At 38.8% G+C, this 25,965-nt stretch overlaps 1 protein-coding gene across 4 annotated transcripts in view; it reads left to right on the top strand.

Annotated features, from left to right (window-relative positions):
• GAS6 (growth arrest specific 6) overlaps nt 1-25,965 on the top strand; it is a 989,702-nt gene that overhangs the window by 577,875 nt on the left and 385,862 nt on the right. For all 4 annotated transcript variants that reach the window (XM_044071118.1, XM_044071116.1, XM_044071119.1 and 1 more), the window contains one exon: nt 14,814-14,936. In XM_044071118.1, coding sequence (XP_043927053.1) covers nt 14,814-14,936 — 123 coding nt within the window. The remainder of the gene's footprint in view (nt 1-14,813; nt 14,937-25,965) is intronic.

The raw sequence follows: 25,965 nt of genomic DNA on the forward strand, positions 1-25,965 counted from the left end.
AGGAACATGGGAACATAATAGGCAAGTGGTTATGATGACCTTTATAAGATACCTAGCCATATATACCTTTAAGCAAACAAACTTAAGTTCTTTATTTTCCTTTTTCAAACACTTAATAGTGCTCACCTCACAATTCAGATAGAGCTGTACATGGCAACCCTGGTGTAAATTTGTCTACCCATTGAGTCATCAAGACTAGCCTTCAAAGTAGCAAAAGTAGTTTTTTTGTTTGACTTGTAGTGGTAACTTGTTCCATATGCTAGGAATATGTTAAGTTAGGCACCTATCCTTCAGTGAGTCCTGTTTATTTGTCTTTGTAGATTTAGGTCCTTAGTGTGGGTGTTTATAGAGTCACTGTTTTTGTGAAGAAAGGAGGGTGAAATAGGACTTTGTCTTTCATGGCTTAGAAAGCAAGACACAGGTCAACTTGCAGCAACATGTAGCCTACTGAGTACAAGGAGACTTATGCTAATCTGTCAGGATAGTTAAAAAAATTTATGACCTTTAATTTTCTTAGGTAGAAATCTTTGGGGCCTTTCAAGTTGAGTGATATGCTTGGATTTGTGACATAATAAAGGGGGTACTGTATTCAGTGATGGGTCTGCTAATGGAGTACAGTGGTAGGATGACTTCTTTGGGTCTTGAAGATATTCCCTTAGAAATTAATTGTGCAAGACAGAAGGATTTATTTAGTGTGGAGGAAACACAATGATCAAATGAGAGAGTTATCCACATGAAAGTAATTAGGTTTCTTATAACCATATATATCTGAAAAGGCGTACCATTTATAATATATGAGGTTGGATCATCTCTTCTGCCAAAAGGCAAACACTACTATGTTGCACTTTTTCTCATTTAGTTTCAGACAATTTTTGGTGCAATATGTACATGCATATTTCAGCCATTGCTTGGAGCTATTTTCAATCAGTGGGTGAATGGGTAACAGTGCCCAGTTTGCAGTCATAATCAAACCTGGTCAACCAGACTTCTGGGATGTGGACTAGGAAGCTGCGTTTTAGAGGACTGCCATTTTGGTTGTTGATTGCTGCTTAATCTTCAATTGATAGCTACTTTTGGTGTACTTTTACATTAAGAAATTCTAAGATAATTCATCTTTTGGTAGAAGGTATTTAGTTTTTCTATGTCAATTGTGAAGCACTCCAGAGAGCTCAAAGTTGGCTGTTTATTGGCTAGAGGGCATAGGAGTTAGTTTTCAAGTTTTTTTTCTCTGCTATAACTCAGGGAAGTCTCAACAGACCTGCCCACTACACAGCAGTGGTTGGCAGTGCCCTGCTTAGTAGCAGACATCTAGAGAGAAAATTTTCTGTATAAAGTTAGAATTGGATCTGAAACTTGTTAACCAGAGTTTCATTGTGTGGAATTAAGATTAGAGCAGCTAGCATTGAATAGCACTATACAGTATCCTTCCCTTAACCCCAGAAATTACCATATGGAGAACCCTGTTAAAACTCGATTCTTAATTCTAAACAACACATCCTACTACAGTACTGTTCCTAATGTCTCTGTGGCCAGCTTGGTATATCTGGGCATTCTAAGGCAATATAACAGTTGTCTAATACTCTCAGACAACTAGTTAATCATTTAAAGAAAGTAACATAGTTTGCAAGAAATGTAAATACATATTTTCATTGGAGGGAAAAAAATCCTGCATACAAACGAGGTTGTCAAGAACACTCAAACCTACGTGATCTGGTACTCTTCAATATGGGAGAGTATTGCACCCCCACCTATGTCACATCCCAACTAGTGATGTCAGATCACAAAGCTATCTCCTTTGAAGTAAGTATCAACCCAGAAAACCCAGATAAACCAGCAACAGTTAGGAACTATTTTAAGGGAAATTGCATATTAAGTGACAGTTTGCCAAAATTCAGGGACCCCTTTTTAACCCCCAAGACCACTGCTACCTACACAGAATTATTCACAAAGTTCCTATACAAACATGCAAATGGCTGCATAGAGGCTGCTGGATGTACCAGAAATAAACCTAAAACAAACACTGAAACAAACCCCACTGGTGAAATCCTCATCTAAACAGGGTATGTAATAAAAAGAGAACCTTCTGCCCAGACTCTGAAAGAACAGCTCTCTTAAAGACAGATGCTCTTTTATAGAACTAAACAAGAAACTAAAAGGTCCAAGTCCAACAGGACAAACTATGAAATCAGGTTAGCCACGCAGGGTGAGGACAATCACAAGCCCTTCTACAGCTACGTCTGGAACTTTAAAGGTAACGCACAGTAGTGTGCTGAACTAGTGGTGAACAATACCACCTTCACTGACCATGGTATCATAGCAAATCTACTGGCTGATAAATTCAGCTCAAACTTCATCCCCCACTCCCTCTTGTCTCCTCTTAGTGAAATCCCCTCTGACATACTTCCCCCAAATGTTAACAGGGATCAGGTCCTGGCAGCACTCGCTAAAGCCAAGAACACCTCCTCTGTGGGTCCTGACAATACCTGGTTGCCTTCTGAACATTCTAAAACATAACCCATCAGGACCACTTGAGGTATATTTCAACTACAGCCTCAAAACAGGCTATGTTCCAAGTGAACGTAGGACTGCAACAGTCATTCCCTCCGGCAAGGGCAGACCATTAACCAGTTCAGTGAACTAGAGTCTCATCAGTCAACAAGCCTAATATGCAAAGCCATGGAATAAATTATCATGGAAATGATAAATAAGGACCATGGTAACTTTCAGGCATTGGACGCAGCCCAGTTTGGCTTTGTTAAAGGAAGGTCATGCCTTGTAGACCTCTTTGAGAGGGTTACTATGGCAATGGATGAGAGTAAAACAGGTGCATACTGCATATCTTGACCTGACCAAGGAATTTGATACAATACCACACTCAGGCATTGTTGACAACTTATCTGAGCTAGGCGTAAATCACTACATAACTCACTGAATTTCCAGCCGTCTCAGAGACAGGACAAAGAAGTTAGGATCGGTGAGCCCACCTCCACCAAGAGACAGGCCACAGCGGAGTACCCGAGGGCTCTGTGCTGGACCTGCTCCTATTTGGCATCTACTTCTTGCAAGTCAAGGCTTAACATTCAAGGCCTCTGACTCACCAAGTTTGCAGGTGACTGTAAATTGGGAGCTATTATAGATTCCTCCCAAGACACCAACATCTTGCAGTCTGGTTTAATACATACAGATGACTGTTGCCAATGCCAAGGCTTAAAGCTCAATGCCAAAAAATGCATTGTAATTCCCTGTGTGGAAACTGTCCACCCAATTTAATTACTCCATCAGTAAAATACCCCAAACTGTTGACACAGTAGTAAGGGATCAGGGAACATATGTAGGCAACAATCTGGCATTTGACCAACAAGTAGCTAAGGCAGTAAGAAAATCATTCTGATGTTCATCGTGTTTCACTGTTGCAGTCATGACTGTAGGGTTCTCCCTTGCCGGCAGGCAGCCCTCGGTTGGCCAGAATCCCAAAGTCTGGGTCCGGCGTCAGCTGTTCAACCATGCTTCCTGACGTCAGAGCATCAGGAGTATAAAGCTGACAGCCGATGCCATCTTCTCCAGTCTTTCTTGCCGTGCGGTGATAGCAGTTCGCAATTGCCGGTCGGCTGACTCCTGACTAATTTTTCTTTATACTTCGGTCCGAAGACTTTCTTCTCCACGCAAAGCTAAGTACCCCGTTGGGTAAACCTTTTTCTTGCTCCACTCCGATGTCAGAAAAAGTTAATAATTGTATTTCATGTGGGAAGCAAATACCTCATAAGGATTTTCATTCTTACTGTATTCCTTGCTTAGGCCCTGACCACGACGTAGCTAGTTGTCGGTTTTGTGCTATATTCAATCAACGTACAATTAAGCGAAGGTACGATTTTGCTTTTCATTACTTTGGTAGGCGCTTTAACTACAAAATGTCGTCTGATACGGTCTCGGCTCCCGGAGTTCACAAACGTCGCAAGGATAAAGACAGGCCTCCGAGGTCCAAATCTGATGATAGTGCACAAGTGGAGCCAGCTTCAGGTTCGGCCATCATCAGTGAGGCGCTTTTGCAGCCCCTGTCGGCCATTTCAGAACCGACGGCCGAAACGGACTCTCATGAGGAGCCAACCAGGCCTTTAAATATTTCTGTTGCAGGACCTTCGGACAATGCTCTTTTGGATGGGTCCGGAGCCGCTGTGCAGGTACCGGCTTCCGAAGGGGGTTTCAGACCTACTCAGCTACTAGTAAAGGCAAAGCCAAAGACAAAGGCAAAGACTCCTTCAAAATCAAAGACTTCAACACAGGCCTCTTCTGAACCGGCTCCCAAGTCACAGAAACAGTTACTCAAGATGGCAGAGGATTTACTTACTATGATTAGGGGTTCACATCCCCCTCCAGACAAAAGGCCAAGGCAGGATGTTTATTATGATTCCTCGGATCAGGCTTCTGTTTCCTCAGTTTCTTCTTCTGATCAGGAATATTATTTCCCTCCTTATCAGGATTCTGATGCTGAATAATCCATTCCTTCAGCTTCTCCCCCTGAGGATTTCTCTTTTGGGGAAACTTTGCATGAAATGAGGGAACATTTCCACTGGGAAGGACAGGAGTATTCGGAATCCAAGAAACGACTGAGGGATTTTCTTCTTGTTCCCCAACATAGACCCCTGGCTATTCCTCCTCTTTTGGATATTGTGGATGATGCCTTTTCAGAGGCTACCTTAACTCCTGACTGTTTTCCTCCTGCTCCTTTTAAGCCTGATAGATATTACAGGGTTCCTGATTCCCGTCAGTTTTTATACAAGAACCCTGCTGCTGACCCTGAAACCATTTCTCAGGGTCCTAAGGGAGTTAAGGCCGCTTCTGCCAAAAATCCTATACCTACTGAAAAGGATTCTCGATCCTTAGAAAGATGGGGCAAAAAGGTGTACACTTTTGCCACTTTGTCCATTAGGGCTTTAAACTGTCAGTTTCATATGTTTAAATACCAACAATTTCTCTTGTCTGTCTTAAAACAAAAGCTTACTGCCATCTCTGCCTGTGCAGATAAGGAATTACATGACTTTTACTGCATGCCACTGAACAGGTTGGGAAGCATGGTTTACACTGTGTATTTGATGCCTTGGAGGCTTCGCTGCGGCCTCTGGCACAGTCATTAGAAGGCATGCATGGCTAAAGGAACAAAATTTACCTGAACAAGTAAAGGCTAAATTATTGGATGCTCTGGTTCAGCATAATGTTTTGTTTGGATCAAAAGCTGAAGAGGTGATTAAAAAGATGGAGGATAAGGCAAAATCCATGCAAACAGTTAAAGATTTCTTACAAGTACAGCCACCTAGATTTAGCAGGAATTGGCCTTCAAAAACATTGGTCCTTTCTCACTTCAGACAGGCCTCAGAGGGGTAGATATAGACGCTCCAGAGGGAGGCCTCAAACACAAGCTGCTTATAGACCAAGACAGCGGACTGCTTCCACCCCTAGGGGAGGTGAGGACAGGTCACAATCTCAAAGGAAACAAACTCAATGACTCCCTCTGTTGGGCTACAGGAACTTCTTGCCTGGAAGCCCCCCTCGGAGGAAAACTCTCTCTTTTTTATCAAAATTGGACTCGGATAACCCAAGACAAATGGGTTTTGGATGTGGTTTTAAGAGGTTACAAATTCCATTTTCATACCTTGCCAAGGCCAAGCGGATGGCCAGACCTTCCAAAACATCAATGGACGGAGGCATTAAATCCGGTGGAAGCTCTTTTGGCTATGAATGCCATAGAACTGGTTCCTCTTTCAGAGATGGGAAAAGGTTTTTACTCCAGGCTCTTTCTAGTTCCAAGGAAGCAAAACTCATGGAGACCCATTCTGGATCTGTCGGTCTTGAACACCTTCCTAGAGATTCCAAAATTCAAGATGCTTACTCTACAGCAGCTACTTCCAATGCTGTCCAAAGATGCATGGATGGTAACTTTGGATTTAAAGGAGGCATATTTACACATTCCCATCAGGCAGGATCACAGAAAATACGTCAGGGTTCAAGGCCGGATCGAGGCACTTTCAATTCTCTGCGCTGCCCTTTGGATTGTCTACTGCACCCAGGGTCTTCACCAAATGCCTGTCTCCAGTAGTAGCTTACTGCAGACTCAAGGGAATTCAAATTTACCCTTATCTGGACGATTGTCTAATTCAGGCAGACAGCAAGGCTGTCTTACTCCAGCATCTAGAATTTGTACAGAACCTCCTCAAGTTCCTGGGATTCTCTGTAAACATAAATTCAAATTTGACACCATCAAAGCAGATAACTTTTCTGGGTGGACTTCTAAACACCACGACCCAGATGGCATTTCTGACATCCGAAAAACAATTACAGCTGGCTTCAACCTTCAAAACCTTGGCAACTCTAACTCAACTATCTGCAAGGAAATTCCTGCAGGCTTTGGGTTGCATGGCCTTCTGCATCCTTCTCGTACCATATGCAAGACTACACATGAGGAAAATACAGTGGTACCTAAAAAGTGTATGGTCTCAGCATTGCCACAGTTTAGACATACTGATCTCCGTCCTTCCTTGCCTTCAAAAGGAATTTCTTTGGTGGTCCAGGGCATGTGCTTTAAACAAAGGGAAAGCCTTCCATCTGCCTCCTGCCACTCAGATTCTAACCACGGATGCCTCGGATTATGCTTGGGGAGCCCATTTTCAGAGCAATTGTCTGCAGGGCCTTTGGACAAAGGATCAGATGCACCTGCATATCAATTTAAAGGAAATGTTAGCCGTTCAGAAAGCCCTATTGGCCTTCACGAATCTTTTACAACCAGGACAACTACTAATACAGACAGTCAACACCACAGTTATGTGGTACATAAACAAGCAAGGTGGATCTCATTCCTACCCCCTTTGCAGACTAACCATGGATCTATGGAACACAGCTCTAGCTTGCAATCTGGATCTTCAAGCTCAGTTTCTACCAGGGAAGCAAAACATCCTGGCAGGCAGTCTGAGCAGAAACCTTTCGGATCCACATGAGTGGATGCTAGACACCAAAATATTTAGGATGATAACAGCAGTCTGGGGATGTCCTCACATAGACCTCTTTGCATCCCATCTCAATCATCAGCTACAGAATTTTTGCACCAGGACTTTCCACAGAGAAGCTTGGAAAGTGGATGCCCTGTCATTCAGTTGGAGGAACCTCTCAGGATATGCCTTTCCACCTCTTCTTCTTCCACGGGTTTTATTGAAGATAAAACAAGACAAGCCCAAGATGATAATCTTGCTGGCTCCAAATTAGCCTCTGCAGTTTTGGTATCCAACTCTAAAAAACCTATGCCTGGAGCCCCCTTGGGTTTTACCTCCGTATCCGAACCTTCTGTCCCAGCATCAGGGTCAGGTTTTACACTCTCATGTCAGAACTCTCAGCCTGGCGGCCTGGTTTATCCAGGGCCTTTGATTTCTTCTTTACTGCCCAAGCAGGTTATGGATGTCATTTTAGAAGCCAGACGTCCTAGCACTAGAAAATCTTATGCAGGAAAATGGAAAAGATTTTGTTCCTGGATGCAGGCTCAGGATTCTGATCCTCTTCTTCCTAACATTACTTTAATTTTACTTTACTTGACAGATCTCTTACATAAGGGTCTCTCTTTCTCTTCCATTAAGATACATGCCTCTGCTATTTCTGCTCATTATAATACAGACCCTCCCATCTTTTCCCACCAGCTCATGAGACAGTTTCTCAGAGGAGCTAAGAACTTAAGACCTCCTAGATCTCCTCCCATTCCTACTTGGGATCTCAACTATGTTTTGGAAATACTAACCTTGCCTCCTTTTGAGCCTGCTGCCTCTTCTGACATCAAGTTTTTATCTTGGAAGACAGCTATCCTGTTAGCCCTAACCTCTGCCAGGAGAGTTTCAGAGTTACAAGCTCTTATGGCTGTGGAACCATATATTATTTTTCATCAAGACAGGGTATCTTTGAGGACTAATCCTACCTTCATGCCTAAGGTGGTTTCCAAAGTGGCTTTAAATCAAACTATCCACTTGCCAACCTTTTTTCCCACTCCTCAAAATAAAGGGGAAAGGATCCTACATTCCTTGGATGTACACAGACAACTACGTTTTTACCTGAACAGAACCAAGGACATCAGAAAATCAGAACAATTGTTTGTTTCTTATGCTTCAAGGTAAAGCCATTTCAAAACAGACCATTTCTAAATGGATTACTCATGGAATCAGATTTTGTTATTCTCACCATGGAAAGCAAATCCCAGGGAGTATACGGACTCATTCCACCAGAGCTGCTGCCACTTCTGCGGCCTTCCTCAGGGGAGTTCCTACCAAGGACATTTTGGAAGCTGCAACTTGGAGTTCAGTGCATACTTTTTCAAAGCACTACAATCTACCTCTCTACTCTAAGTCTAGGGCAGGCTTTGCCTCTGCAGTCTTGCAGGGCCTTTTAGCCGCCCCTTCTTCTTTATGACCTCCTCCCTTTCTTTCAGCTTTGGGATTCTACCCTACAGTCATGACTGCAAAAGTGAAACACGATGAACATAGTACAGTTGTGTACACCTACCATAAATGTAGATGTTCGAGTGTCTTCACTGTTGCAGTCTGGGTTTCCCACCCTCCTGTCCCCTCTTATTTTTGCTTTTGTGTATTTTCTTTTTTCACCATTCTTCTGAGGTGTATTTGCATAGCTTATGGGACCTTTTTCATTTTGGGACTCCTGACATCTGGGGCAAGAAAAACTGGAGAAGATGGCGTCGGCTGTCAGCTTTATACTCCTGGCGCTCTGACATCAGGAAGCATGGTTGAACAGCCGACGCCGGACCCAGACTTTGGGATTCTGGCCAACCGAGGGCTGCCTGCCGGCAGGGGAGAACCCTACAGTCATGACTGCAACAGTGAAGACACTCTAACATCTACATTTATGGTAGGTGTACACAACTGTACTTTTTGCCACATTACAGATAAATTGACATCCAGGTCCAAGCAAGTACTATTCTACTTGGCCACTGTCAGACCTATCATTGAGTATGCTGCCCCCTTTGGCATGTGCCTAACCAGATACTTGCAACAGTTGGAACACCCCCAAACATTTCTCACCAAGAAAATTTAGGGCATGACTATCGTATCCTACACTGATCACCTAAAGGCTCTGCCTCTGTTTTCAGTCTGTACAGGCTGCTGCGAGGGTATCTTTGCCTGGCTTACAGGGTTTCCCCAGACCTAGCCCTGATGGATCTGTTGCACATGAAGCATTAGATCCATTGATCTAAACTTCACTTGTGATGTAAACAAAACATGCGAGAGAGAGATGTGTTCTGAAGGATTCCTGTGCTATGAAATAGGTTCTCCATCTAAGTAAAACAGGGTTCATCCCTGACCATATTCAAATAAAACCTTGAGAATAGGATAGGGAATTGTAAATTTTCCCCCACTGTGGCCCCCATGTCCCTTTTCTTTTAAACAAGAAATATCTTTGAGTTATCATGGCCCCCATGTCCCTTTTCTTTTAAACACGAAGCATCTTTATTGAGTTATCACTTATGACATAGGCAGTCATAAATTTATATAAATGAAAACAAACCATATTGAAACATTTTTTCACTTGCAAACATTATACATCATTTTCTAATCTATACTGTACATTCAATTCTGGCCTTCAATTAAACCTCATTCCTCCTCCAAAACATGATTCCTCATGTATTGCTCCCGCAATTCAAACTTTTTTCTATGTAATTTGCATCTACCTTGTTCAAAAGATCCCACTCCTGGTTCTTTTATCTCTGTTACTATATTCACTACTTCTAGTACAGTTGGTTTAGTCTTTGATTTCCATTTTCTGTTAATTGCTTTTTTTTTTGGCAGCCACCAGAATTAAACTCAGCAAGGCCTTACTATGTCTAGGCAATTCCGATTCGGTATCCTATCTCAGAATAATAATTTCCTTAGTTACACCAATTTGCTCACCCAGTCTTTCTGACAGACTAGCCTGCAGGGAATTTTTGAAGTCTGGTAACTCGTTATACTCCCAAACAGTAAGTTCCCACCTTCTTCTTTCTTCCATCATACACCTCCAACATTTACAATCCTATGTTATGTATAGGAGCATTAACTGTGTAGCTCTGAAATATCTCTTCAAATCAGGTAATGTCAAACCACCTTTTTCTATTGGAAGGAGGAACTTGTCCCACTTGACAGTTGCCCCTCCCCCCAGATAAAATGATTCAACTGTTTATTACTATCCATAAACGTCTTTTTGGTTGATGAAAATATGCCTTACCTGTGAATAAAATTAAAGGGACTAAAACATTTTCACTGCTTGTATCTTTATCTATATCCATAAACAGCTTCCAATTTCTCAGTTTTTTTCTGTTATTTTTTGTTTAGTCTGTTCCTTAGATATCCTTAGCTGCCATAACCGAATGCTTTTTAATCCATACTTCTAAGTACTTTAATTTTATCATGTCCCCATAGATATGGGTATTGCTGAACCAGTTTAGATGTGGGTATGTAGTTTACAGCTATTGCCTTTGTTGTACTTCATTAATTTTGTATGCCAAAAAAAGACAGAAACTGTCTCAGAATGTCCCACAACACTGAAATGTCCTTTTTCTATTTTTATCAGGTATAAATATCATCTGATAATATAACTTACTGCAACCTGCATGGCAACTAAAAATAAAAGAAACTTTAAAAATTACGTTTATTCAACGACACTGCACAGGTAAGTGCTTTCGCATTGAATTTAACTAATGCTTCATCAGACAAATAAAAAAACTTCCAAAGAGTCTCTTAAATACAAAAGCATCACTTCCCAGCTCAATAATACGTATTCTAACTGACAAATAAAAACAAAAATACAATAAATCACCAAGGATATTCACCACCTCATCAGCAAGTGCTGGTACAAAATACATCTCATAACAATGACATCTGCAAACAGTGCAAAACAAAACCACTCTAAAGCTGTTACACTTCCCTACATAAATTATATAATAATAAAATAAATAAAAAATAAATATACATATTTTGTAAACCCTGAAGCAAATCAGTGTAAGAGGGGGCCCCGCATTTTAAGGAAAGGTTTCAGGGACATGGAATCATTTAGACCTGGTGGTTTAAAGGATCATAACTCTCAAGTATCCAACTTTGCTCTCTAGCTTCAGTGATGATGTTAATATTTTACCCTCTAACACCTAACTTAACAGTCTCCAAAACAAAAAACTTGAACGTATGGTGTGTCCATGACTTCTGGACATGTAAAGCAAGTGCATTAGTGTCTCTCACATTCCTATTCTCACCTAAGTGTTCAAGAATCTTATCTTTGAAACACCAATTTGTTTTCCTAATGTAAAAGGCAAAACATTCCTGGCAAAACACATAGTAAATCACATTGTTCTACAGTCTGTGTAAAAAGAAAAATCTGTGGTATGCATCAATACTGGGTGCTCAAAAGTATGGCTAGAATATATATGGCTTGCTCTACAATTCCTACATGGAAAAGTGCCGCAACATGAAGAATTAAACAGGTCAGCACAGTCTAGATTTCTGTAGCAGAGTTGTCTTTTCAGAGAAATGCCATTACGAAAACTAAACTGCTGTTCATTGTTTGCTATGTTAGCAAGGTCAGGACAGCTCTGTATAATATCCCAGTTCTTTTTAAGGATATCTGTGATTATATTAATGTCACTAGAATATGTCAGGACACATCTAGTAGTTCTATTATTATTATTCCCAGATGCAGGAACAGGTGTCATTACAGGAGCAGTAAAGTCAGAGAAATATGGTCTAGCTAGACGACTTCTTTCTGATCTGTATACAGGCATCTATCTCTGTCTCAGTGTACCCACGTCTTACAAAATCCATCTTAAACTCCTACAAAGCATGTTCCAACAAGGTCTTATCAGTGTGTAATCCCATAACCCTAAGACACTGTCCCCTATGAACATTCCTGGGGATATGTCTGGGGTGCATGCTGCTCTTATGTAACATCGAATTCTTTTTGCATGGCTTTTTTTATATTTTTGTATTAAACTTGCCCAAACTATTAATATGGACAGTAATATCCAAAAAAAAAATAAATGGATTCTAGAAAATCTTAGTACTGAAGCTTAACAAGTCAGTTGACCTTTGCATAAAAGAAATAAACTCCTTGAATAGTTCAATACTACCCTCCCAAAGCAAAAACCTTAATGGGTTTGGGGTTTGGGGTATGTGGCTGGGCTCTAGTCATTGTTGGCCTAGTAACCTGTAAATCAATGTCTGCAAAATAAATGCCAAACAGGAGAGGTGCAGAACGTATAATTTTACATCCAGAGCGGGAGCCAGCAACTTTCACAACTTGGAATTTGTTGTACAGTCTTTAACCAGTCACCAACGACTGTATTCATGGATAGCAGTAAACCTGCAATGCTGATTATTGTGGTAGTGCTTCATCCACCATTGTCTTAGTGCTGATTTTATAACTGGCACATCTTTCAGTAATTTTGTCATTTGCATAAACCTAATATTGCTGCTATATCAATTATTCTTGGTTGTGCGACCTTAAGAAAATTATTTGAAGTGTGCAGGTGAGAGAGAAAGTACACTCAACACAGTTGCTATAACTGAGAAAGTCAGTGAGGCTTTGTGAAAGGTATAAGCTTGCTGACATCAAGGATTGTGTAAGTTGTGTAATCATTTAAATTGATTTCTATACAGAGCAGTATAGATTGTACTGAAGTATGTGCAGATTGTACTGAAGCATGTGATTTTTTTAGTGAAAATGCAAGCGATTGTATTACCCTTATTATTTCCTTGTACTGCAACCGATTCATGCATAGACACACAAGCAAAACTTGAGATGGAACTAGCTTTCAATTCTGACTCATTCTGATGCATTTGGGATTACTTCCTGTATCTTCTGTATGTAGTCCACATCGAGTGTTTAAATAGACACGCAGGAGAAATGGATGAATGCATGTAGCATCTCTAATGAATGGCAGAGGACTACCTAAAGAAGGAAGTCACAGAACATTATTACATTAGTCTTATGGGATATGTAATTGTTTACTAATTAAGCTCTTACTTTGTAATGTTTTTGCTTTGTTGTTAGTCCGTGGCCTTAAAAGGTCAGTAATGTAGCTATTCTACCAGACTCACAAGTACCTTTCTTCCACAGTCTGTTACAGGATTCAGATGAGTTCCAAATATTACAAGAACTTAAGGGCATGTGAATGAAGGCTTATTAATGGAAGGCAAGAACCAAACAACTGAACCCATCTGTGGGGAACTTGTTCCTAGTGTGTGCTTATCCTTTTCATAGTCCTAGGAAAGCCAGAACTTATGCCAGCAGACTTTGGATGTATGAAAGTGAACCTCTCTTTTAAAGAGATGACAGTCCATGTTCGTACTGCACTTATACCTATCAGTATTTTAGAGGGCTGCCAGTTCACCCGTCAGTACACTTTTAGGATGTATGAGGAAATGGGGAACACCAGTAAAAGGACATTCAACTTAGACTGTTTTGCCAAGATTTATATATGGCATCTCTGCAATTGTTCACTTGATTGTTTTGATGAAGCTGCAGTCAGACATTGCACTCCAGTGGATTGTACCGTGTCTGTATTATAACGAGACCGTGGTTCGGTGGGAGAGAAGGGAACTTCTTCATCTCCACCTCCATGCAGTCTTTGAGTTTGCACAATTAGAGATGCAAGAGTGGGGGTCCCCTTTTTGTTTCCTGATGTTTGTAGGATGTTTTGTGGTTTCTGTACTTGTGTGATGTCTGTGTTATGAGTTACACAAGTGCAAGCATATTATCTGTCTGGAAAACATGTTAGTGTTAGTTTTTTTTTTTTTGCTTTTTTTGTCAGTGGTTTGTGCAGTCAGTGGGTTGGAGTTCAATTAATGCAATTTTTCATTCATTTACCTTGTTGAGCAAAACATTTATTTGAAAGCCTTAATTGGAACTGCTGATTTTACCACTGATAGTGATATATAGTGTATAATGTAGTGTGTGGATGTGAAACCCCTAATATTGGGGGTTTTGGGGGGGAGAAGCCTTCTTCTAGAAATAGTTGCTCCTAAGGTCACACCCAAAACTATAAATGACAGCAGTTCCAATTAATTGGGAATTTCGATGATTTTTTTAAAAAAATAAAATAACACACACATGTGCTTGCATTATATATATTCATGATATTTGAGAGACACTTCCTACTATACTATTATTATCCTGATCAACTGAAATCCCTTTCCAAGCACTGACATGGGTGTTGCAGGGAGGTAAGTACTAGCTTGCTCATAAACCATAATGACTAAATATTTTCTTGATAAACAGGTCATTGTGAATGGAAGCAGATGAAATGCATGTTGGTTAAAAATGCAGTAGGTAATTAATACACACACCCATTTTATCTATGGTGGTTAATGGTATACACGTGGCACTAAGTACAGCTTTGTTCATGTTTTCTGTCAGAACCACCAGTGATATTAAATCTGGAGATGCTGCTGCTGCCTTCTGCATCAGACGTTTGACTTTGTTTTGAACAGTAAAGCAGCTTTTCCTCTTGTTGGATTGATAACTTCCAGCAATTATTTTGTTGATTGGTTAATGTAGATTGTGTGTTAGGCACAATTCATGGGGTCAGTATAAGTAGTTAGTAGGAGGCAAGTGTTAGATGGTAGCACAGCCTCATATAAATTAGTAAATGTAGTATAAAAGTTCACTTTTTGTGTTATAACTTGGTTATATTTAATATATTATGTATATCTTACTGTATTTGTATTTTAATGAGCAGTTTTGAGGATTCAGCTATCTTGAATGATGCACTACAAAAATCTAAGCTGCGATGCATTTTATTGCAACAGATATTGATGAATGCCAAGTGAATAATGGAAGCTGCCATCATATCTGCAAGAACAAACCAGGAAGCTACCACTGTCTCTGTCAGAATGGCTATTTCCTTCTCCCTGATAACAAGACTTGTCATGGTGAGCTTAATATGTTCCATTACTGTTTTATGAATGTTAGTAAAGAAAGCATGTTCTGATGAGCTGTGTATTGCACAAAGTAGAGTAAACACAACAGATGAAATCTGCGTGGTATTTCTTGAGGCTAGTGGACAATATAACATTGCATCTGTATTTACTGGTTTCTTGATTTTCTACATCGTAGTCTATGTGCTTAGGTCCTTTGAGTTCTTCTGCAGTGCTGCACTTTTCTCACTGTGTCTTTTTGAAGGGAAAATGCTGTTTTCAGGGATGGCTAATCCCGGTAACATGCAACATGCCACACTGTGCCATGTGGGTTCTGTTGTATGTTTCTTGGGCTGCATAAGCTGGTGCACAGTGTCACTGGGAGCAGGATTGTTCACTTAATTTTGAAAAATCAAATGACTGATCACTCTAACTCTGCTCCATATCCTGGATTTACCTATTCAAGAAATATTAAAGCAGGATAAGCGGATGCTGCCAGCATTGACAGGGATATTGATGTACCATTATTTTAATATAGTCCAAAGACCAAAGATGCATTTCACATATTCCACGGCATATCTGTTTTCATTACTGCACATGTGAGAGCATCATTTTCTCTTGCTTTCTCTGTCCTGTCTCCCTTCTTCTTTCATCATGTAAAAGAACAACTAAAAGACATAAACCAAGAAATCAACTCAGGACTAGAAATTGCTTGTACAGTAATTAATAGTGAATATAATCTAAAATGCAACAGGCACATTCCCATTAGACTATGAGGATTTTCTGAGTAAACACTGACAATACGACATGAGTGTGACATGAGTCAAGGTGTGAGGGTTACCAAACTGTCTTGATAGGGGTCACTTGTAGTGCAGTCTGTTCCACAACTCCAGTCATATATCCATAGCATCTTTCTAACAGCTAATGCACCCATTTTGTTTTAGTTTCAGTACCCTTCCCCAGATGACCATTCCATTTTTGTTATACATGTGGTAATCCAGAGCTTGTTACCCATATCCATGTCTGAAAATAGTTCAAAAAGAAGTGGTCCCAGCATGGAGCCATGGGGACACTTCTGGTAGTCTCCAAGACAGTTGGGTAGCCCTCACAACTTTATTTGTTGTGTCTTAATGTTTAATCTCTTTAGTTTCCCAATATCAGTTGTATTTCAAAGACTAGTTTTCTCATCAGCACTGTACCTCAGGCATATTTTCTGTTCATATTATGTCCTTGTACATCATCGTACTTCAGTTTTAATTCTGGTAATTTTTCTTTTGTTTTTATGGCAGGCGATTTAGGCCTGCCTTACCTGTAAGTACTTATGTTAATTTCCCTTAGTTTTAATGACACGTCATTTCTACCCTGGCCAGTAATATTTTATGCTAACAAGCAAGTTGGATTCAGAGCTTGGCATCTCACTACCAGGCCTTATTTTCTGGCTAGCTACTCTTTCCTGAAGTAGGCAAGCTCTGATCTTTGGTTTTCATGTGGCCAGTATGTTTAGATAATCTCTCCTGACTGGTCCATTGACTGTTTTTAGTATCTCCTTATTGGCCCTTCTCTTGTGTGTGATTTTTATTCAGCCTGTTGATTATACTTACTTTTTGTATTTGTTTTAATTTGATCCTTATTTTTTGTATTGTAATAAAATGAAACACTCCTTCACCTGAATCATTTAAAACTTTCCCCATAAGGGAAATTTCTTTATTCTGTTTCTCAACTGCATACCTCTCAAATGTCCAGATTTTCACAGATTGTCCAGATTTTTGGTCTGTCCCTCATAAAATGTGTGGTTTTGTCAAATCACTGAGGATTGTCATCACTAAGTAATATGACATACGTTTGAGTTCCAGACTTTATTTCTTTCAAAAAATACATGTTAACACAAATTCTGTTTTTGTAGTAACGTTCTAAGTTTATAAGAACAATATTTAAAATATGTCCCTATTTTTGCGCCTTTGTCCCCCCATTATTTTAGAATTTGTCCAGATTTCTTGTGCTAAGAGGTTGAGAGGTATGCTTCGCTTAAATGACCAAGCTAAATTCTGTGGAAGTTCCAAATATTTACCAATACAACAAACACAAAAACAGCATCAAAAATAGAAACAAAACATGTTTTATACAGTTGAGGCTTTTTGTGTGAATAACGGACTTTTGCAAAACTGAACATAAATACTTAACGACAAGTGTATATAATTAAGGCAGTTATCTAAATAATTAAATTAAACCTGACCAAGTCATGACATTTAACAAAAAAAAAAAAAAAAAAAAAAACAATAAAATAAACATTACATAACATGATTAATTCTGAGTTTTAAATATGGTAAAATAGAAACAGACTACAGTCCATTTTGTCAGTGATATTAGCGTGAGACGTACTTATGCTGCCGTTGTACGTGGTTCTTCTCTGACTGATAATTCTACAGCAAATCAGTCTAACAATGTGGTTGAAGATGGAGCTTTGTGTTTTGATTGTAACTAGTGGCCACTCCGTGCTCCTAAGTTGACTCTGCAGATTGTTCAGCTTCTTTGACTGGTAAGGCACTTGGGTTACGTCTTAAAAGTCCGTTGAGATGGACAATGCTTTTTTGAAAATGTGCATTGCTAATAAAAGGATTCTGAAAAGACGGGTTATGGAAATTTCTAAATGGAGTTAAGGCAGCAGATCCATTTAGTTACTTTATTCGAGCATTCTGGTTGTCAAGTTGTTTCTACTTATCAAATGTAATTCTACTGTTATTAATGCTTTGAATGAAGAAATTACATTACTTAATGCTTCTATCACTAAGGGCCTTATTTTTGACATAAAATCAATTATAAGGACACTTTTAATAGGCTAGATGCCAAATGTGAAGCCATTATTGAACGTAAATCTACAAAACTGCAAGGGATAGAATTGTTTATTCTAAAGGAAAGGCTTATTCTAAACTGTATGATTCTGTCAGTAAAGGTAAACGGACATATACTGCCATTGCCTGGGTTATTGTTGAACAAATGCAATGTGATGATGGAAGTCATACTACTCAACTGTCCAGATTTTCCCAGGATGTCCAGATATTTGACTGATGTTCTGTTCCACACAAAATTTGTGGTTTTCTGTACTTTTGAGGTAAATCAGTAAGGAATAAATTCACTAAGTAATGAAAGGCATTGAGTGTCGGACTTCATACCCTTCAAAAAATACATGGTAACACAAGACCTTGTATTCTAGCAACTTTCAAAGTTTATAAGAGCAATATTTAAAATGTGTCCCTATTTTTGGGGCTTTGTCCAGATATATTTGTGCTACGAAGTTGAGAGATATGATGGAAGTTTTTCCTGGGATGATATTTTGGAGGTTTAGCCACCCAGGAGATTGAAATAGAACATACAATAGAGGAAGTTGCAGAGCTTTCAGCAAAATCAATCTTGGAGCAGTAAGAGATGTTAGATGTTTTTCCTAGCAATATAAATGACTGTTTTTTGGATGTTATACCTTCTCTTTTTCTACATCTGCACATACGGACTGATAGTGATTTTTTTGTATATAATTATAGTTCCTTTTCACTGTAAGATGTGTATATAATTAAGACAGTTAACTAAATAATTAACAGTCAAGCAGATTGTGATAGAATCCCTGTTTTAAAAAAGAAATATAAAAGGATTTTTTTTCAAATTAAGCCGCCGTAAAAAGTGTACGTTTATTTCAATGAGAGATTGTGAATTTAAGAAGATGCATTTTACATACAAGTAGGAACATGACTGTGTACTTCTCTCTCATGAATACTATTCTAATCAAACTTGTTTGCAACATATCAGGAAAGAAACTTTTAAACTGTTTATTCTACATGCAAGTCCTGACAGTATTGTTCTGAAGGAGAAGTATATGCTGATTCCTCATAGAGAATGTATCTGTTGAGATGTCTTTAAACAAAAACAGAAAAACAGCTCTGCATCATGCTTCTTGTCTGATGAATTATCTTCCATGCTGAGTCCTTTATAGTACCGCATTTCCTCTCCTTTCAATTTGCTGCATTCAGCAGACACCTGCCAATTACCTGACTGAGAGGTCCTGTACAACCCTAGTTCACAAACACCAATTATTTGGGATCCTTGCCTCAGAACCCCACTGCAAATGCCCAGAATTCTTTTGGAGTTTGAGCAGAGCTTTATTTGCACAGTGTATATATATATATATATATATGTATATATATTACATCATGATCAATGAATTTTTGACCGATTTCCTCCTATATTATACTTATGATCATTTGAATTACTCTTTCTTTTTTCTATATGCTTTCCTCTCTTTTTTTTTCTCCTCTTACACTCCATTTTAAAACCTTTACATTCTGCTCCTGCAAATATTTCTGTTCAGGACCTATATCTGCTGCTAGTGCATTAGAAATCTTTGAAACTTGTACATTAATTTTTTTTTTTTACTTTGTTAATCTCATTTTATGTAATGTCTCTTGAATATAATACTATTGTAATTTTTAATATATGTAGTTACTGCAACTTCTTGTTGTTTGTCTTGTATATGTATTTGGAGCGTTTCTCCTCGGTTCTCTGCTGAAAATGGGCCTTGGGCTCAGTTGGACAAACCCGGTTAACAAATGAAAATAAATAAAAAATAAATAAAAATTAATCAGCCACAGCCATGGCAATTATATTTCTTGGTATTTGCTGATATTGTATCACTCATTTTACTATACATGTTATATCTTGGTCAATCAGTCAGCCATATAAGGTATAGTTATGTTTCTTAAACAACTCTGCAAACTTCACTCACTTAACCACCAGCAACTGGGGCAACTTGGGATAAATATGGCCAGGCTTGTTCATAGGTTGGTACTAGGCTGTCGACCGTAGGGCCTATACAAGCCTAGCCAAACAATTCCCTGGATATTTCTTCCCACAATATTTACTTCCCTGGACCCCTGTCTAGCAGGGCGACTGATGTGATCCCCATGGTGAATTTCCTGTCGTCCATCCTATTGTCAAAGTCCCTTTTGAAGAGGGCCAAGGAGTCGCTCAGCTTGACATGTATGGGCAGTCTATTCAGGAGTATGGGGGAGTCTCTGGGTCAGGAACCTATCTTTCCAGCATGTTTTGTTCATCGTGATGACAAGGTTTAGATCTGTGGAGCGTGTGGCTCTGAGGGATTGGGATTTCTTTAAGTGGAGCATGTCCAACAGCTCGGGGTTTGACATGGCCTTGTATGTTAAGCAGAGATCGCCTCTGGGTAGACGATATACCACCGAGTATAGCTGGAGTTTTTTTAGATGGTCTGCATATGGCATCTGCTTTAGGCCTATGATTCTTTTAGTGAGGTATTCTTAGAAATAATTTCTTATTTTTTTGAGTGAGAATATTTTAAACAGAAGGGAGTAGCTACATGTGCAGGAACAATTTTATGCATTTATGCAAATTGCAAATTTGGTATTGTGGGAGCAAGATAACATTTTTCAGTATGATTACTATAGGTTTATACACTAATATCTTAGATACCAGGGCATTTTTATATTATGTTCTGGTAGTCTGGTGGGCTAATACATTTGGATGTTTTTTAAGTATTTAGAAAGTAGTACTGATTTTTTTAAATTTAGTTATGTGGCCTTTAAAGGTGTATACTTTCTAGATGTCATGATTTTGAAAGATGTACATGTTGGCACTTATCAGTAATCTATTCATTGCAAGCCTACTTTTGTAAATTCTTATTTAGATTTTAGGAGTTGTGGTCCTTCATTTTTGAAGAAAGAAATATTTAAAGGATAACCGATTAGGTTTGCTCATCTTATTTCTGATGACAGGGTTTTTTAAATGAGATGGGTGACACTGAACACAAATCTATGTTGTATAATAGAGACTACACGGATAACATACTGTTATGTGTTCAATAATTTTATGATTATAGACATTAACCACAAAAAGGAGAAAAAGGTGCAATTGCAGCTAGAAAACAGTTATCCACACCTCAGTGGAACTCCAGAAAGCAGCAGGCTGTTACGGGCATAGCTTGGGGATTATGGAAAGTAGCCTTGTTGGTGATCAGCTAAGTCTGAATGAAAACAAAAACGAGGGGACGTTTGGATCGTCTTTCATCACTGATTTCAGTAGTGATGCAAATGCTGTATGTAGAACCATAGAAAGAGAATGGACTAGGTTCAGTAAAATTAGTGATCTTAAACTGGATTTTAAAACCCCATTCAAATGTGTCTATAGGAAGGGAACAAGTATAAAAAATGTTTCGGAAGGGTACTATGACTGTAAGGGTGGTGGAACTAGAAACAAGAAAGGGACATTTAAATGCGGGAGATGTGCGAATTGTCCTTTTATTAAAAACACTGAACTAGTCCACTTGGATTCTAGGAATAGAACTACAATGGCAAGGAGCTATAGTAACTGTGAGACTAGTGGAGTTGTGTATCTTGCCTTATGTGAGTGCATGGCATTCTATGTAGGAAAAACCGAGAGGAAGTTGAAAAGAAGAATGTACGAACATTTGAATGCCATAAACAATAGAAATGTTAACAATGCCCTATACAGGCATAGTACAGAATGTGAAAAAGGAAAATTTAGTTTTTTTTGTACTAGAGGAGATCCCAAGAGACTTGAGAGGTGGTATGTGGGAAACCAGAATTGAATACAGGGAACTTTACTGGCAGATTTTTTTAGAAGCCAGTAGATTCTCTGGACTAAATGATGGTTTGTCCCTGGCCCCAGCTGAGAGCGGCAAGATTATAATATTTACAAAAGTTTATAAAAATGTGACATTTAATGTATTTAGTTCATTTAAAATATGGTATTGCAAACACTTTGAATAATGAAGTAGAAGTAAACATTAGAGGCATTAGAGGGTGTACAGATGACATTTTATGAATTTTACAAGCTTATAAACCAAGTAATTTTAGGATTTATTACCCTTAAGGGGAGATGTTGTTTTTATATGTATTGATGTAGGGAGTTATATTGTTTATTGTAGATTATGAAATGTCATTAAAAGAATGTATTGTTTTTAACTAAGTTATTAATGTGAGCATAAGTGAAATGGATTGTGGGTAGGGTTTATGAAATGTTAATTTTAGGGATGTATTGTTTTTATTGGTGAGTTTGTATTTAATTGAAGTATTTAAGGCATGCAATTAGGGTTTTTTAATTGTATCTGATGAAGTTGAGGATGAAAACGTATTTCCAAGGTGTATAGTTAATGTGTGTGCTTTCTTTGCTGCATTAAAACTGTGTTATGTTTATAGACGTGTCATGTAGAACCATTATTACCAATGGTTCATTCACTGACTATGTTATGCTATCTGGTTCTTTGAAGGTTAATAATGATTAGGGACATACTTTTGTTACAATGTTTTCTTTGGCTTTCTTAGAGTTAGTAACATTATTCAGAGTGATTGAGTGAGGTTTTAGTGCAGACAAGCTACCTTTATCCAAGATTGTATACAAGAGAGGTGTTAACATTAAGCAAATTTTAGAAATAGGTGGGAACACCAATTACCTCATAAGGAAGATGTCTAAATGTAGCGCATGTTGCTCTTGCAAATTCATTCTTGATGTAAGTAATTCTACAGTTGTTTTGCACAACAGAAGTATTAGGTGTCCAGGGCATTTTATTTGTAACACTAGGTCCTTAGTTTATATAGCCCAATGTGTTTCCTCTGATGCTTTGTATGTTGGAAAGACTCAGCATTCTCTTAAGGAACATATATAAAAACATCGTAGGAGCATTCATTTTAGTAATATTACTGCTTTATTTAAGCATTAGTGTGCACTTCTTTTAAGAAATTCACCTTTTTATTATTGAGTTGTTAAAGATCAACAGAGTGGTCCTTGGAAAACACTGTTGGATTTTAAAAAATTTCAGTGGCAATTGAAGTTGGCCACTTTTTATCCACGTGATCTCAACAAAAATGTTTCTATTTTACCATATTTAAATGTAAAACTTATATTGTTACATAATGTTTATCTTGCTTATTTTATTATTTTTTATTAAACTAAACATGACATTAATTATTTGGTTAATTGTGTTAATTATATATGCTTGTCATTTAATATTCATGCTCAGTTTTGAAAAACTTTGTTCTTCAGAAGAAAGCACTCTGAGTAAAAAAACATGTTTTGTTTCTGTTTTTGTTGCTATTTTTGTGTTTATCGAATTGATGAACATTTGATAATTGTTTGGTTATTTTGTTGCTTATCGTTTTATTGCTAGCATGGTACATTTCTAGTTATTATGTAGGCACGAATGCATTAACCATCTGGTTATGATTGGTGACCTGATCCTACTGTATATCTGTGTCGTTTCTCTGCAGTTGACACTCACCTTTTCTAGCTGTAGAATAGCCAGTGCTATGGTAAAGGGAGATAAAGGTCTTATCACAGCCCAGGCAACTCAGGTTTAATTAGTAGCAGCTGAGATATCTGAGGCAGGATCAGCATGCACAAAAGTAACCTCGCAGTTGAAGGTGTTGTCTTCAAAGGAGGCCTGATTACAGCCTAAAACAAGACTGACAAAACACTTTTCTTTACTTTTGCACTTGCATTGTATATTGTTTGGCATCTTTATTGCATTATTGTATTTCATCTTTATTGCATTATTGTATTTCCTGTTGAAATTTGCCATTTTTTGCCTGTTTTGTGATCTAAAGTTAGAACAGCTTTGCTGAATCTCTAGTGAAAGTAGAGGGGTCCTGAGGCATTTCTTGCCACAGGATTACTTGAAGAACTGAAATATGTGTTTCTGATTGGCCTGTGGGTCCTTTGGTTTGCATTTGAATTTTCTCTACCGCTATAAGTCATATTTGCACAATGCTGCTCATAAAGCAGTGGTGGTTAGCATTGCTGTATAACCACCACTAACATTTCTGTCATACATACTTGTGTATAGAACAACTGAGAACACTTCACACAAGTCTGGTCTTAGATTGTCTTATTTGTAAACTTCAGTTACAGCAACCCTAACTAGCCATTTGTCTTGTACCATCCCCTTAGAATACAAAATATGGATCTGAAGCCATGGGCATGCACTATCCTGCTATCTCTGCAGCTAGCCTGGTGTATATGAACATCCTGTGGCAAATCAGGAATTGCCTCATGTATATTAACAACAAGCTGATACTGTATGGAAAGTAGCTACACAATGTTACTGGAGGCAAGGCTCTTACTACACCCAACTCACATAACATTGACCAAACACATAGACCCACATATGATGAGACTGTTAAATGTAATTTTCCTAATCTTCAACAACCTAAAAAGAAAAGTGTCCTGAGTAACCTATACAGAACTCGACAAATACAACACCCAACAAGACACTGCCACATCCCTTTTTGTCTCAGTTTCTACGCCTGTGAGGCTTACCTCCACACAGACTAATATTTTGGTCATAGAGGACTCCATTTTGAGACGCACACATGCCCGCCTCACCAAGCTAAACAAGGGAAGAGTCACAGTCACCTGCCTGTCAGGGGCCAGGGTGTGCCAAATCTTGCTTGCCTTTAAGTACCAGGATGACTCTGTTGTAGTCTGTGTGGGTGTAAGTAGCTTGAGACATACCTTCCTGGACTGTATGAAAAGAGAGATGATAGAGCTCTCTGTGTGTCCCAAACCGGTACGAGCCTAGCATTGAGCAGTATTCTTCTTCTGCATGGATGATGGCAACTTATAAAATTAAGATGATTGACTTTAATAATTTGTTTAGTTTTTGGTGTGACTCCAAGGGAATACAATAATTTGTCAGCATCGCAGAATATGGTCAATAGACCATGCTGCTTTTATCAGGGATGGTTTGCACCAATCCCCTCTAGGCTTCTGAATATACTGGCAAAAATGTTGTCCTCTCCCATAGTGCCTTTTTTAGGCTATGCCAAACTGACAAACCTTCCAGTGTAGCAAAATCAATCCTAGAAAATCTAAAGGTGTTTCTGCTCAGTGACTCCAAGCACCCCTAACCTTGGAGAATGCAGACATTTGTGCAGCTATCAAGACATAGTTTAAAGCACTGGAGAGCACCCCAGCAGTAAAGAGTTACATTGCCACCCATTAGACCAGCTACTTTTCAGGCAGGTAGTAATGGTGGAGTCGTTTCAATTTATATAAAAAAAATCATACCTGAATGCTGGTCAAACAGAATGACATGCTTGATCTTCTTCACATCTAAGTTATCATAGGCAAAGTCCTATACCATATTCTTACAAGCTGTAGGATATCCATGAGTCAGAAAACCCATAACACATACTTAAACTTACTGGAGTCACTCACCATTCATCCCAATACCATATTAATGGGTGACTTAAGTGACCCACTGTAAGCAGAGAATCATGACCCAGATTGTACAGGCCTAGAGATTGCTTGGCTTTGTCAATGCAAACACCCTGAAACATAAACCCATACATCCACTTGGGGCTCAGACACACTGGATCTTATCAGTAATGTGGGAGAACGGTGCCCCCCCACAACAAAACACTAAAAACAAACCATCCTTTTGTAATCCTGATATGAATAGGTTGTGTATCAAAAGGAAGAAAGTCACAGAAAAAAAATATTAAGAATTGCAGCATCCAGCAGGATAAAAAAATGTCTTATCGATCTAAACATGAAACTCTTTGAGGACAAGTCAATTCCCACTAAAGCCAGAGGTGAGGTGAAAATAGCCTTCCAGGCTAAAGACAACCACAAGGCTTTCTTTAGCTATATCTGCAATCTCAAAGGTAGCACAAAACAATGTGCCAAACTAATTGTAAATGGAGCCACCTACACTGAGACAAAAGATATGCCAAATCTACTGGCTAACAAACTCCGCTCCAGTTTTACTTTCTCTCCCCTGATCCAGTCATCTCTCAGGTAATACCATTAAAAAGAACCCCCCCCATTTACCATTAGGGAGCAGGTCCATGACCCATTCTTCAAGGCGAAGAACACCACATTAATGGGCCCCAATAATATCCCAGGATACCTCTTGAACAGCATGAAGCATGACCTGTCAGGACCACTGGAGTCACTATTTAACCATAGTCTCTAGATGAGTTTCATGGCATGCAAATGGAGAACTACT

Source organism: Protopterus annectens, chromosome 5.part0 (genome assembly GCF_019279795.1).
Source record: "Protopterus annectens isolate FY-2018-M chromosome 5.part0, PAN1.0, whole genome shotgun sequence".
NCBI classification, from domain to species: domain Eukaryota; kingdom Metazoa; phylum Chordata; order Ceratodontiformes; family Protopteridae; genus Protopterus; species Protopterus annectens.